Source organism: Crassostrea angulata, chromosome 1 (genome assembly GCF_025612915.1).
Source record: "Crassostrea angulata isolate pt1a10 chromosome 1, ASM2561291v2, whole genome shotgun sequence".
NCBI classification, from domain to species: Eukaryota; Metazoa; Mollusca; class Bivalvia; order Ostreida; family Ostreidae; genus Magallana; species Magallana angulata.
This window is the reverse complement of record NC_069111.1, coordinates 36757955-36770736: the sequence shown is the minus strand read 5'-3', so window position 1 is coordinate 36770736 and position 12782 is coordinate 36757955. Positions and strand designations below refer to the sequence as shown.

The 12782-nt window shown below is 33.6% G+C and overlaps 1 protein-coding gene and 1 long non-coding RNA gene across 5 annotated transcripts; both read right to left on the bottom strand.

Moving 5' to 3' along the window:
- Positions 1–1361: 1361 nt before the first annotated feature.
- LOC128178003 (uncharacterized) lies at positions 1362–2074 on the bottom strand. Its single transcript, XR_008242892.1, has 3 exons — positions 1940–2074; positions 1655–1726; positions 1362–1469 (listed from the first exon to the last, which is right to left on the bottom strand). It is a non-coding gene; the product is annotated as an uncharacterized LOC128178003 (long non-coding RNA).
- Positions 2075–3595: 1521 nt separating this feature from the next.
- LOC128180260 (uncharacterized) lies at positions 3596–10934 on the bottom strand. 4 transcript variants are annotated; one of them, XM_052848239.1, is made up of 15 exons: positions 10789–10934; positions 10291–10417; positions 10064–10173; positions 9472–9616; positions 8991–9121; positions 8502–8637; positions 7761–7856; positions 7265–7404; positions 7006–7097; positions 6457–6529; positions 5989–6060; positions 5696–5791; positions 5150–5305; positions 4771–4866; positions 3596–4079 (listed from the first exon to the last, which is right to left on the bottom strand). In XM_052848239.1, exons 2-15 carry the CDS (start codon positions 10406–10408, stop codon positions 3885–3887), a joined length of 1656 nt encoding a protein of 551 aa, XP_052704199.1. In that variant the 5' UTR covers positions 10409–10417; positions 10789–10934; the 3' UTR covers positions 3596–3884. The 4 variants fall into 4 exon arrangements, with proteins under 4 accessions (XP_052704199.1, XP_052704206.1, XP_052704191.1 ...); XM_052848246.1 differs by having other exon boundaries at positions 10291–10422; positions 10789–10911; XM_052848231.1 differs by lacking the exon at positions 10789–10934 and adding an exon at positions 10522–10635.
- Positions 10935–12782: the final 1848 nt, after the last annotated feature.

Below are 12782 nucleotides of genomic sequence, written 5' to 3'. Positions count from 1 at the left end.
CAATGGCCTTTGTAAGACTTCCCATATTCTCGAGACATTTACTGCATATTTGTAGTTAAATACTATACAGAAATAAATAATGAACATTGACCACTGGGGCTCGATCGTCACAGTCTTCTTACTTTCTGACTACTAATTTACTATCACTGGCGTCGGAAGCAAATTGAAAGTGGGGGGGGGGGGGGGGGGGGGGGCTAGACTAATCCTCAGAAATATTGAGAAAAAAGTAATTCCCTAAATCATGGAAATCCTAATCCGTGGGGGGTGTTGGGGGTGTTATTCCTATACTTCCAAAAGATAAAAAAATTACCCTAATTTTTTTTTTTCAAAATCACGAAATTCTAATCCGTGGGGGGGGGGGGGGGGGGTGTAGGTATGCTTCTCTAAATCATACTTATCATCTTCTCAATCGTTCAAGGTAATTTTAGGAACAATATTCTTTCCTGCGAGAAAAAGTGGGGGGGGGGGGGGCTGAACCCTCTATCATGCTATGTTTCTAATGGTTAGGTATAACTTTGCAAAAAAAGTGGGGGGGGGGGGCTAAGCCCCCCCTAGCCCCCCCCCGGTTCCGACGCCTATGACTATAAAATACATCATTATTGGGGTGATCAAAAACAGAGACATGTATAACAAAAAGTAAGAAGACAGAAAGTTTGTGACGAGCCCCTGTGAATTGACAGGGAATCACAAAAGTATTGTACATATAAAACGACAAAGTGTATGAACCGCCATAGTCTTGGACCACAATTTCAAGTTCATATAGGTACATGTATATCAGGGAAGTATATATCGTCCCTGGATATATAGATATAATATTCTTATCTCTAAAATATTTTCCCTTAAATTCTCACACATACAACATTTTGATCAATCAGTTCATTTTATTATATTTCTTCACATCAACTAAACAGACCGGAACTTTTTGAATTAAAAAAATGATTTGTTTATGTCGTTTGTAAATTATACATATAGGCTCATTAAACTTGTAAAAATGTTAATACCTTTTAAAATGTAGCATACGCGTGACGCATATAGTTTCTAACAATTATGCCAGACATAACTTGAGTTATGGTTTCACTTAATTTGAACCCCTTTTTTGCCGTTGGAAGCAATAAAAAAAATATCCAGGTTATTGTTGTCTTAAGAGCATTTGAGTAAGTTATTATTATTAATACATGTAGATTCACCTGATCTGTTGGCACACATTGTATATATGTAGGACAACATATTTTGTAAACTGCGTTATAAATCAGTTATACATTTAATGTTTTATGTATATTAATGTTTTCTTTACAAACCATGCAGAGTATAGAATTAATAGTACAACCAAATATCAACTACAAAGCCGGTAACATAATAAATATCGTAAATATTTTATTTCACATACATTCTTTTTTACAAAGACCTCTGAATGTTCTCCAGCATCACGTCAACTTCCCGTGATATATCATTGTCAATATCTGTTTCATCTGAAAATAATATTATGTATTTAATTTAACAAAACAAAGCATGTTTTAATTCGTATGCCTGACGTGTCAATATTTCATGCCATGGTTAGTTTTTTTTTCAGATTGCGTATTGCTGCAAAATGTTATTACGCTGACAAAAAAGCATTTTTAAACACATGATGAATAATCATAATCAGAAGATTTACCGTCCTTTCTCCACCATTTACAGGTCTCGAACACCACCATAACAAAAATGGTGAAACCAATCATGCTGATATCTATAAAAGCAAATTTGTACGTAGTCTTAGATATCAAACCCAAATTTCACTAGTTCATTTGATGAAATTATATATGAAAATAAGCCCCGTCATATTTGATAAATGAACAGAGAGACCAGAAAAATATAGACCTATACGTATAGGTAATCAAAGATAAATGGATTGTCAGCTGAGTCAAGAAAAACATTTGAATTTTCAGTCATAGCTACTCACACAATCTGTGGTCCTTTTTAGAAAAATACTGAACTTGTTTATCTATGAATACAATATTCCGATGATGGAATATATACGGTAGACAGTGGATTTTCTCCGATAATTTTCTCTTTGGAAGCAAACAACGCCTTTCAGTTACCAAGCCGAAAAGGTATTATGACGTAGAAAAGATTGTGACGTCACAACACCAAAGACTTGAGTCTTAATCATTTAAGCGTTTGATTAAAAAATTATAATTATGGTTGTCAGAGGTGGGGTTTTGGTGTAATATGCTTCACGGAATATGCAGGGTGTTCTGAGATGCAATTATTTTAGAACCATTTTAACAAGATATTGGACTTTCAGTAGGACGTAGCTATCTAATCAAGTTAAAAATGACGCGGTTTCAAGCGAAATATGCACCGATTGCGTAGTCTTGGCTCAAAAGCCAGACAAATCTTGTTTATTTCAGAGTACCATGGCCGAGTGGCCGACACTGAAATTTACAGGCCCTACGTCACATTGCTGTTAAACTCAACTACTCAAAGTCCAAGCTCTTGTTAAAATGGTTCTACATAAATTTTAGCATGTAATGTACTACTCCATGTTGCGCGTTATCATTGTAACAACGCACTTTGAACAATTGCTATGCGCACTCTGAAAAAAAAATACACCTCAAAGTGTATTAATTTTGAGACCAAGTCAAAGCGTCCCGATGTTTATTAGACACCAAATTTTCGCAATATGAAAAACACTTATGTCCATATTACTTTAATATATTTACATTTTGATTGTTTTATATCAATATTTTTTCCCCCTCAATATGACTAGAACACGTTCTTAGATTATTACTTAAAACTCCATGTTATTTTGTTACGTCGATAACGCAGATATATCAAGAAAACCGATGGATAGTAATAAAATGATTTAAACTACATGTATAAGTAAACTCAATGCGAAATACCGGTATTTGCATAGATAAAACGACATATACTTTATATTTTAATAAGATGATAAAAAGTGACAATTTATAAGAACATTTATGCAAAACTAGTATACACATGTACTAAGAAGCGTTATAAAAATGATTACCGGTACATATGTAAATGACAATTTACGCGTGGTGAGCTATTACTTTAGGGAAAGAAGTTACAGGAATATAACTATGAAATGATTGTTCATCAGTTTTGATATGTATTTGAGATCTAATTATCAACGGGCACCTATTTTTGACGAAGATATATCGGTAGTTTTATTATTGAATAATTTAATTCTGGTTGTAACGCGCTTTCTGATTGGCTAAACAATTATTTTATATCGTATAAAGAATGTTGCCTACGTCGTAGTAAGACTAACGTCAAAAACGTATCACAATACGCCTGACGTTACGTTTGAATTTTGTACAATTTTACGTCATTTTAAGGTCAAATGACCGTTTTTATCTACAATGCATATGAATAGTAAAAAAAATTAAAAAATAAGCATTGAATTCAATATTTATTTGTTTTATACGATATCAAATGGTTTGAAACAGTTTACGCTTTTTTATTAACCGCTACGCGGTTTATAAAGCGGAAACTGCCCAAACCATTTTATATCGTAGAAAACAATTAATTAGATATTGAATTCAATCCTAAAATTTACTTCGTCGATGTCGGGGAAAAACAGCGGCAAATATTAATATTCAACATATTTATTCCAAAAAATTGTTTCGTATATAAACAGCACGAATATAAAAACTAAATGCTAAAACTCATGCTCAAGTAAAATGTACACTGTGACACTTGCAAACGTTCAAAAGATTATTCACGTGGAATCGGAGTGAAATACAATAAGCACGTATAATTATACCAGAATATGACATTCAATTATTAAGTATGAAATAGCAACTGCACGTTTCCTTCGTAAAGCAATCAACAGTAAAATGCTTTGAATCAAGTGAGCAAGAGTATAATGATCTATGACGTCAGTTTGGCACGCCTCGTATCCCTACGGTTGCGTACGTCATATCGGCGTCCTGTTGAAACTCTTCATGGTTGTATACAACAGAAACATCACTAGTCGGTACAAAGGATTGTAAAGGGATAGAACTCAACGCACTCGGATCCTTCATGTTTTTGGCGTACTTCCTCAGAAAGCTCATGGTGTCGTCATAAGCAGACTGAAAGTAGATTAGTCAGGGAGATAAGAACTTAACGTTGTTGTTTTAAAGCATGTAAATAGCTCTAATATGTTGTAAATTGACACGTTCATAAAATGTAATTTCACTAATTTGCTAAATAAATCATAATTTAGTTTAAGTGTCTGTCTTTAAATACCTCTCTTATAATAAAAAAAAAAATACTGTAATTAGGTAAAGGGTGTATTTTTTTATTAAAAGAAAAATACATAACGTCAGGTGCCTGTGGTTTAATGGTAGTAGGGTGTATTCCCTATAAGCCAACGTTTTGGGGAAAAAATACAGGTAAAATACAAGTAGATCTGTGTTGGCTTAGTAGGAATGGGATGCAGGTGTAGAACAAAAGAATTTAATTACAGGTAAGCTATACTAGTGGTCTGTATTCAGATAAAGGCGAGAGGAATAAAATATTTGTTAGCATTCAGATTGAAGAATAAAAATGAATTGATGTCCCATTACATTATTTTATTTAAATAATTCAGATGAACATGTTATTTTAAAGAATTATGATTTTTAAGTAATTAATGCTTCATCACCTCTACCTTGCACCCTCGATCTACGCCAACATTCCCTCACCCCGTTCGTACTGCACTCGAAGGATGCAGTTCCAGATGAATAACTTAGCACCGTTCTAATCTACGTGGTCACAGCTCCATCATCATGTTTTACTTACTTGAACAACGAAGTCCTTATCCTCTACTTTCAGTTCCTTTGTAAATGTACCAATGTGGTGGGTATCAATGCCCATGGTCCTTACCAAAACGTCATGCTAAAGGAGAAATTATAGCACAGGTCATTGCATCATTTTTTACCTCTTAGAATTACATTTGTAACTGAACACTGAATCTAAAATATCGCGTATAAAATTAAATGAATATATGTGCAGTTGTTAACGTCGCTGGAAACCGATTGACTAGTCTTCTATTAATAGCAAAAAGTTTTAATATACATGTTTAATTACCAGGACAATACGGGTTATATAATTCAGTTCTAAAAAAAGAATATAAATTTGACGAAGCTAATTCTCCACGTAATTAAAAGAAAATCATTACATTGAAATGCATCCTTTCACACGTCCTAGTAGCAGCCTCTAGGACGCTCGAGCCGTAGGAAAACGCATCCTTGATTTCAGTCACTTCTCCCAAGAACTTTCCGCGAAGAATGTCGAAGCATAAACCTTCCATAAGCTTTATAAACTTTTCATTTGTCTGAAGAAAAAAGGAGTTTTTAATACACAAAACATCACGTATTGAAAATATCATATTTATATCTGATTAAAGGAATTTTTGTGTGACCACATACTAGTAGTTTATGTTTAAAAAAATCATTTTTCATTTGGTTTTCTACATGCACTTGTCTGTAAAAAAAATCATCATTCATAAAGGGGTTCATTCAGATGTAATTATAGATGTACGTTTAGATATTTTTGAATAAGTTTAGTAACGTCATTCATGCTATGTGCGATCAATATTAGTTGTGTTATTGTAATCAGTTTTATTTAATTATCTTATGTTTTTGAAATCAATACATGTATTAGTACTGTTATTGTAGTCAATACTAGTTCTGTTATTGATACAATGCATGTTTCCAATCCTTACCCATCCACTGTTGTGTGTATCAAACCTCTGTATTATATCGTCAACCGTGCAATTCTTTCCAAATATCGTTTCTCTATGCCGACTTGTAAATTTTTCCTTAGAAAACACAAACAAATATGTATTAAACACGATTTAATATTTCTCCTTTTAGTAAATGAAAGGAAAAGTGGCAACTGCATGTATTAATAGATTTAAAACAAAATATATAACAATTATATCTTATATTTCAATATGATTTATTGCATGATGTGAGATTGTATATAATACTGCAATGAGGTATTTCAAGAACTTACATCTGCCAATATTTCCCTCAGTGTGGGTACTGGGATGGACACGTTGGCTGTAATGTTCCTTTTCCGCATGGCCTGAAAAGAAATTCCCCTGCAAACCATTACTTTGTCTCCAAAATAAAATTTCATATTTTAATCGAATCATTGGTGAAGAGTGGACATTATCACTTGAGTACTAGCAATTAAGTAGAATCCACTGAATGATTTGAGTGTTATATGGTTATATTTTCTAATAATGCTAAATATATAGTTAATTCAGTTTAGGTTATGAGTTTATGTATACTAAACGTATACGCATGATTGTGTAGAACGCATTAAAATACGCACTGAGGTAATAGGAATATTATAATCGTATGAATTTCGGAGTGATGAGATTCTTTAATTTGTCAAACCAAATCCCACCGAGTAATTTATATACATGTACTTGTATACAGAGATAACCCTAGCACTGAACCACAGAAGTCCACTGACCTGAATCAGACGTCTGAACGCCTCCTTCACCGACAGTTCTTCTCGTCTCAACCGCTGGTTATACCTGGCTTTTCTGTGTCATAATCGATAACTTGTTAATAATTAGCATCAATATATTAAAAACTTCATCTAACATAATTTAAGATTAAAGAGGTCTGGATGGTGTTGGTCATTTTTAGACTATATGAAAACAAAATCAAAGTTGTGTCATGTTGTAAATTTTGAATTACTCGGTGGATGTAAATACAAAATTTACAATATGAAAAAATCAAATCATTTTGAAAAATTTTAGGTAGATGGGTGGGTGGTTTGTTGACCATCCACTGGCATCCAGCTTCCTTAAGTACATCTTCGCAAGTCAAGGGGTTTCGGTCCACTCCGCTCCCCATAAATGGAGAGTGGAGTGGACCTAAAACATTGGGAGTGGAGTGGACCGAAAACCCTAGCGAAGATGCCTTAAGTACCACTGAAGTTTGATACATGGATTGCAGATCTGAAGATATATGAATTTTGAATACATAATTTGGATTAGACATAATTGCAACTGACCTTCCTAATGGTGTATCCGGGAATTGGACAATGTCGTATTCCGAGCTGTGTTTGAAGTATGATCTATACAGATCGTCGTCTGTATCACTATACTACAACAAACGTACGTGGACAATAATCTGTTTTAGCTGCGAAATTATCACACGAATTAATTTTGACACAAATAAATCAAATATATTGAAATTCTTTTAGATGTATTTCATTTTATCCAAAATATCTTGCTACAAAAGCCACGCCCCTAACAAAATCAACGCCCTACCAAGAGAACCCCAAGAGTCCTGTCTCTCTCATCCCCCCGTAGGTTGAACCTATCCCTCTTCCCAATAATGCTTGGGGTGTCAAAAATTTCGTGCAGTTTGTTGAAGAATGAATCTTCTGGTTCCATCGACAACCACCACCCTGTAATGACGTCAAAAGTAATCCTTTTGTTGATGTCATTAACGCTTTGTCCTTGTATGTTTTGATTAAATTTTAGTTGTTGCATCAACTTAAGTTCTTAGATAGTCCATATAATACATCAAAATAAAAATTCAAGATTTACATAAGAATAGGAACTTCGACTAGAGTTGGTTTAACATTAGTTTAACGAAATAATAAAATAGGAGAAAACATTGCTTTTAAATCAAAATTGCTTCTTTTTAACTTTTCACCATTCATTTACAGCAAATGTAGAACTTGTCATGTACATAAGAGATAAGCTTAGACCTACATGTATATACAGTGCCATGTATCAATTTTCAAAGGAAATATTTTACCATCGAAGCAATGGACAGGATAATTGGAAACAAGTCCCCCGTCCACCATGTAACAGTCCACCCCATTCTGCTGGTATATCACGGGTCGGAAGAATCCTATACATTCAATCAAGCAGATTGTATTAATGAAAAACACGCACAATTAACATATAAAATAGTAATCGTGTTCATTGATGATGTTATGGATGTGTACATGTAATTTGAATTTCACTCAGAACTGATTAATAAACAAAAGAAGATTACATGTTATTTGGTAATATTTTGTATTCTCTCTCTCTCTCTCTCTCTCTCTCTCTCTCTCTCTCTCTCTCTCTCCTATTTTTTGTCTTATGAGGTTACACTAATACCTGGGCTACGTTCAAGATCGTAGCTGCTACGTATGGCTACGTAGTTGAACGGTAAGCTAGCCTAGCCGCTACGTAGATATTCGTAGCCTAAATATTTTATGCTAAGCATCGAATTCAAGATGGCCACCTTCGTTACTTGTTTGTAACAAACATGAAATCTATTTCTTTAGTGATATTTTATTCTTCCTTTAAGTGAAAATGAATTTTTATATGTATATTTCCGCTTGAAATTAACAAATTACGTCGATGTAATTAGTCTTTAGTTGAATATTCTCAACTTCAAATCTGAGACCTAGCGGCTAACCTAGCAGTCCGTTCAATAGACCTAGATATCTACGACCTAGCGGCTAGGTTAGCTGCTACGATCTTGAACGCAGCCCTGATATCAACTAACCCGGATATGACGTGGACATGCGCACAGCCTCCCTTAATGGTAGGTTAGGTGTCGTTTTAACATGCATGTATTCTTCCTCTTTATGGCTGATATTCGATATGACTACGCATAACTCCTTTTTTGTCTTCACATACAACTAGAATTAGACGAAGTAAATAGTAGTAAAAACAAAAATACAAAACATATAATCATCATTAATGATAATAATTCTTTCATCATATTTGAAAATATGTGCATACAGTAAAACTCGACTTTACCGAGCCCGAGAATGTGGAATACAGGTTAACATGAACATATCTGAATTTCAATGATGGACCGTTACGAACAAAAAATCTATCGGTTAAGTTTCTGGTCTATCTATTAAGATGTTCACAGAAACTTTTTCGATATAGAAGCTTTCTGTTCGAGTTCCGAATCTCAATATCATATAGTCAAATATTTTAACACTATCATGTTGAATAGATACAGGGTACCAGATTAAAATTTTACGTCAAGAAATGTGGCGTCCTTCTCTCCCAGCTTTTCCTCGATGATTTTGCCCATAAAGTCGAATTCATTTTCATAAGGCTGCCACCCATAGTTGGAAAACAATTTGCAAGAAATGCAACACGCCCATGACTCTGAAATTTAGTTAGAAAGCAATGGAAGAAATTATGCGTTATATATACATGTATGATAGTCCGAAATATCTGACGTTTTCATGGATTTTTTTTTACGATTTTGATATTTTACATGATAAGTAAAATATCAAAATTGTAAAACAAAAGCCAGGAAAACATCCTATATTTTGGACTATGTATATAGGTGAGGGTAAAAGCAATTGCTTTCCCGTTTTACAATCTTTGAATCGTTTAAAACATTTATTTCATCATGGCCCATTATCTATAGACGATATAGTAAGTTACAAGTAGTCAAATTATCCTTTAGTATACGTAAGTGAATACTGAATTAGTTTGATTTTAATGTTAACCATAGAATGTCCTAGGATTTCTAAGCAATATCTTCTCTATTTCTTCAGTAGAACATTCCAGGGCCAGCAGTAACCCAATGTACGCCCCGGTACTTGATCCACCAAATCTGTCAATGTTCTTCAAAATGTTGGCATCAGAAAGGGCCTGTAGGGTGTAAGTCAAACTTAATTTAATTGAATAACTGATAATAATACACTTCCCTGACCAAGATGAATTACCTTTACAAAAATTGAGATTATTGAAAATTAGTGCAAGTGATTCTCAATGCATTATGTATTTTTTTTTCAAAGTACAACTACAATGTAGTACATTATAGATAAGGAGGGATAAGTACACTTCTTGTATGATTTTCTATTCCTACAGTGTTTTTAAAGTATGTTTCGGAATATAACCGATACATGCATGGATCCAGAAATTTCTCCCGAGGGGTGGATCCGAAGGATAATTTTCTTATCACAACTTTGATTTTTTAAGGACGTAACGAATATTAATGTTTATCATTTACTGACTATAAGCAGATAAGAAATCGAATTAAATTACCATAACTCTTTCCATCATCTTGAATGAGAATCTTATGGAAAAGGTAGATACCTTTATGACGCCGATGTACGAAATTGTCTTGATTCCTCCGCCCTCGAACACGAGATTTTCAAAGGGATAATCTTCTGCTGCCGGGTTAATTGTTATATTAGACTGCCGTGCTGAAAGACATATAACAATTAAGATTCACTCAATGTACATGTACTCTCTCTCTCTCTCTCTCTCTCTCTCTCTCTCTCTCTCTCTCTCTCTCTCTCTCTCTCTCTCTCGTCATGTACCTGGAATTCCGTCGATGTCATCATCTTGACCCTTTGCTGCCCTTTTAATAGATTTCTGTATATATCTCCTTCTTTCGTCCTCAAATTTAACGCGTTGTGAAGATGGCGAGCCTCCCATTTTCTGATGCTGTGCTCAAAAACATTCATTAATATCAAGAAAAAATTCAATAGAAATTAATTTTATGATTAATTAAGCGAAAGCATTTATGTTCATTAAACAATTCATCCTACCTCGCACTCGCTCCTTTATATTATGTCAGAATTTGGTTGGGATGTGAGGTCCTCGTTAACGGAGGCATTCTCATTTACGAGGATATTATCATTAAGTGGTAAACTTTGCGGATGTGATATTTCAATGCATCCTTAAATAATACATAGATCGACTACATACATTTGGTCGACCTCCTAATTACAGGGATTAAAGACAAAACAATGGTACGGATCTTGAAGTTGATCATTGTAAATCACTGAAATTCATGGACAATCACTACAACTTACCTAACACCCCCTCTTCACCGCCCCCAAAAATAATCCAATTCACGACTTATTTACATTGGATGGCACAAAACGTTATGAAGAGTTTATTTCTATCAACTTCGGCTCTAGAATGTTGCAGATTCCATCATATAACATCTTCGCTAGCCAGTTAAGGGTTTGCGATTCGCTCACTTCCTTTTAAACAAAGAACAGATCGTGCACTTTTAGCTAGCGTGTAGATTATTATGTATATAAGTTAACTCACACAGCAAGTTACATGTATATATTACATTCTGTGTATATCATTGTATGTAAGATGTAGAAATCAATCTATAGACGGATATACATGTATTGTCTTTATTCATTTGCTTACGTATATCCATCTCATTTTCTTATGTCATTGGATATATCCATCTCATTTTCTTATGTCATTGGATCTCTAAAAGTAAACACTCCCACAAAAAAAAACCATACTGCATGCATGTTCTTGTACATACATATACTGTTATTTTGAAAAACAGGTCTAAATTAAATTAATGGTGACGTAGCATGCTTGTAATGTTATTCACTAGTCTATATTAAATAAAATCTTCTCCCATAGGCCAACAAATACATGTAGCTCGAAGTAGTTGAATATTAAAGGAACGCTTCAATGTGTTTCATATAAAAATCATATTTTATTTATGAAGATAAATATGCAAACAAACCATATTGTAATATACTGTAAAAATTGCTAAAACAACAATTGCATCTCATGTCCAAGTATTCCGTAAAACATCTTACAATGTACATCCTATGGCCACCTCGGCCATGAAATTTTCTAGTCAAACGCCTAAATGATAAAGATTTATGTATTTGCAATTGTGACGTCACAACCTTTACTACGTCATAATACCTTATCAGCTTGGTAACTGAAAGGTGTTGTTTGCTTCCAAAAAGAAATTTATTGGAGAAAATTCGCTGTCTACCGTATATTCCATCACCGGAATATTGTATTCATAGATCAACAATCTAGTATTGTACCCAAAAAGGCCTGAAGATCGTGTGAGTAGCTTTAACTGAAATATTTTTCTTGATTCTTACCCGTCTCCATGTTTGGCTTCTCGGTTCATGCATTAATTTGAGGGCTTGTTTTCATAATTTTATCAAATGAATTGATACAATTCGGGTTTCATATTTTTAAAATATCTTAAAAGTACCAATTGGCTTTTATAGATCTATCAGCATGATTGGTTTCACCATTTTTGTAATGGTGGTGTTCGAGACCTGTAAATGGTGGAGAAAGGACGGTAAATATACTGGTGATCATTATCTATAATGCATTTGAAATACTCGTGTGTAAGGTAATAAAATTTTGTGTAGCATTTTGCATTTTGATATGAACTAGTCATTGAATGAAATATTGAAACGTTATCTATACGAAACGATCTATAAAATTTTTCAGATGAGGCAGATATTGACAATGAGATATCACGGGAGATTGATGTGATGTTGGAGAATATTCAAAATTCTTTGTAAAAATGAAGATAAAATAAAATATATTTATGATATTTATGATGTTATTTTCAATATTTTGAAGTCAATACCGGTATTTGATAAGGGTAATGTTTCGTGGCATCTTTCTACAATAATCTCTTTAAAGAAGTTGTAACTGATATTTATATAACACAGTGTACATGTACCTCGGTTTCCTATACCTTACGATCGACATAATCATTATCGCTGGGCTTCGGATGATGCAAATAGATGAGATTTAAGAATAATTTACTTTAAGCAATATGAGCTGCAATTTTTATGTGGAATTATTTTTGTTTTTACGAAAATGTTGTTTTCTGCTAAAATTAGAAAAATATCATGGCTTTTAAATTTCTATCAGCCATATCTTTGTAGGAATAGCCATCAAGAAGCCTTAATTGGGACAGAATTGAATTATTGTCGTCCTGTACAAAAATTGATTTGCTATGTATATCTCTAAGATGAGAAATCTTTCTTTTGGCAAAAATTAATGATTTGTT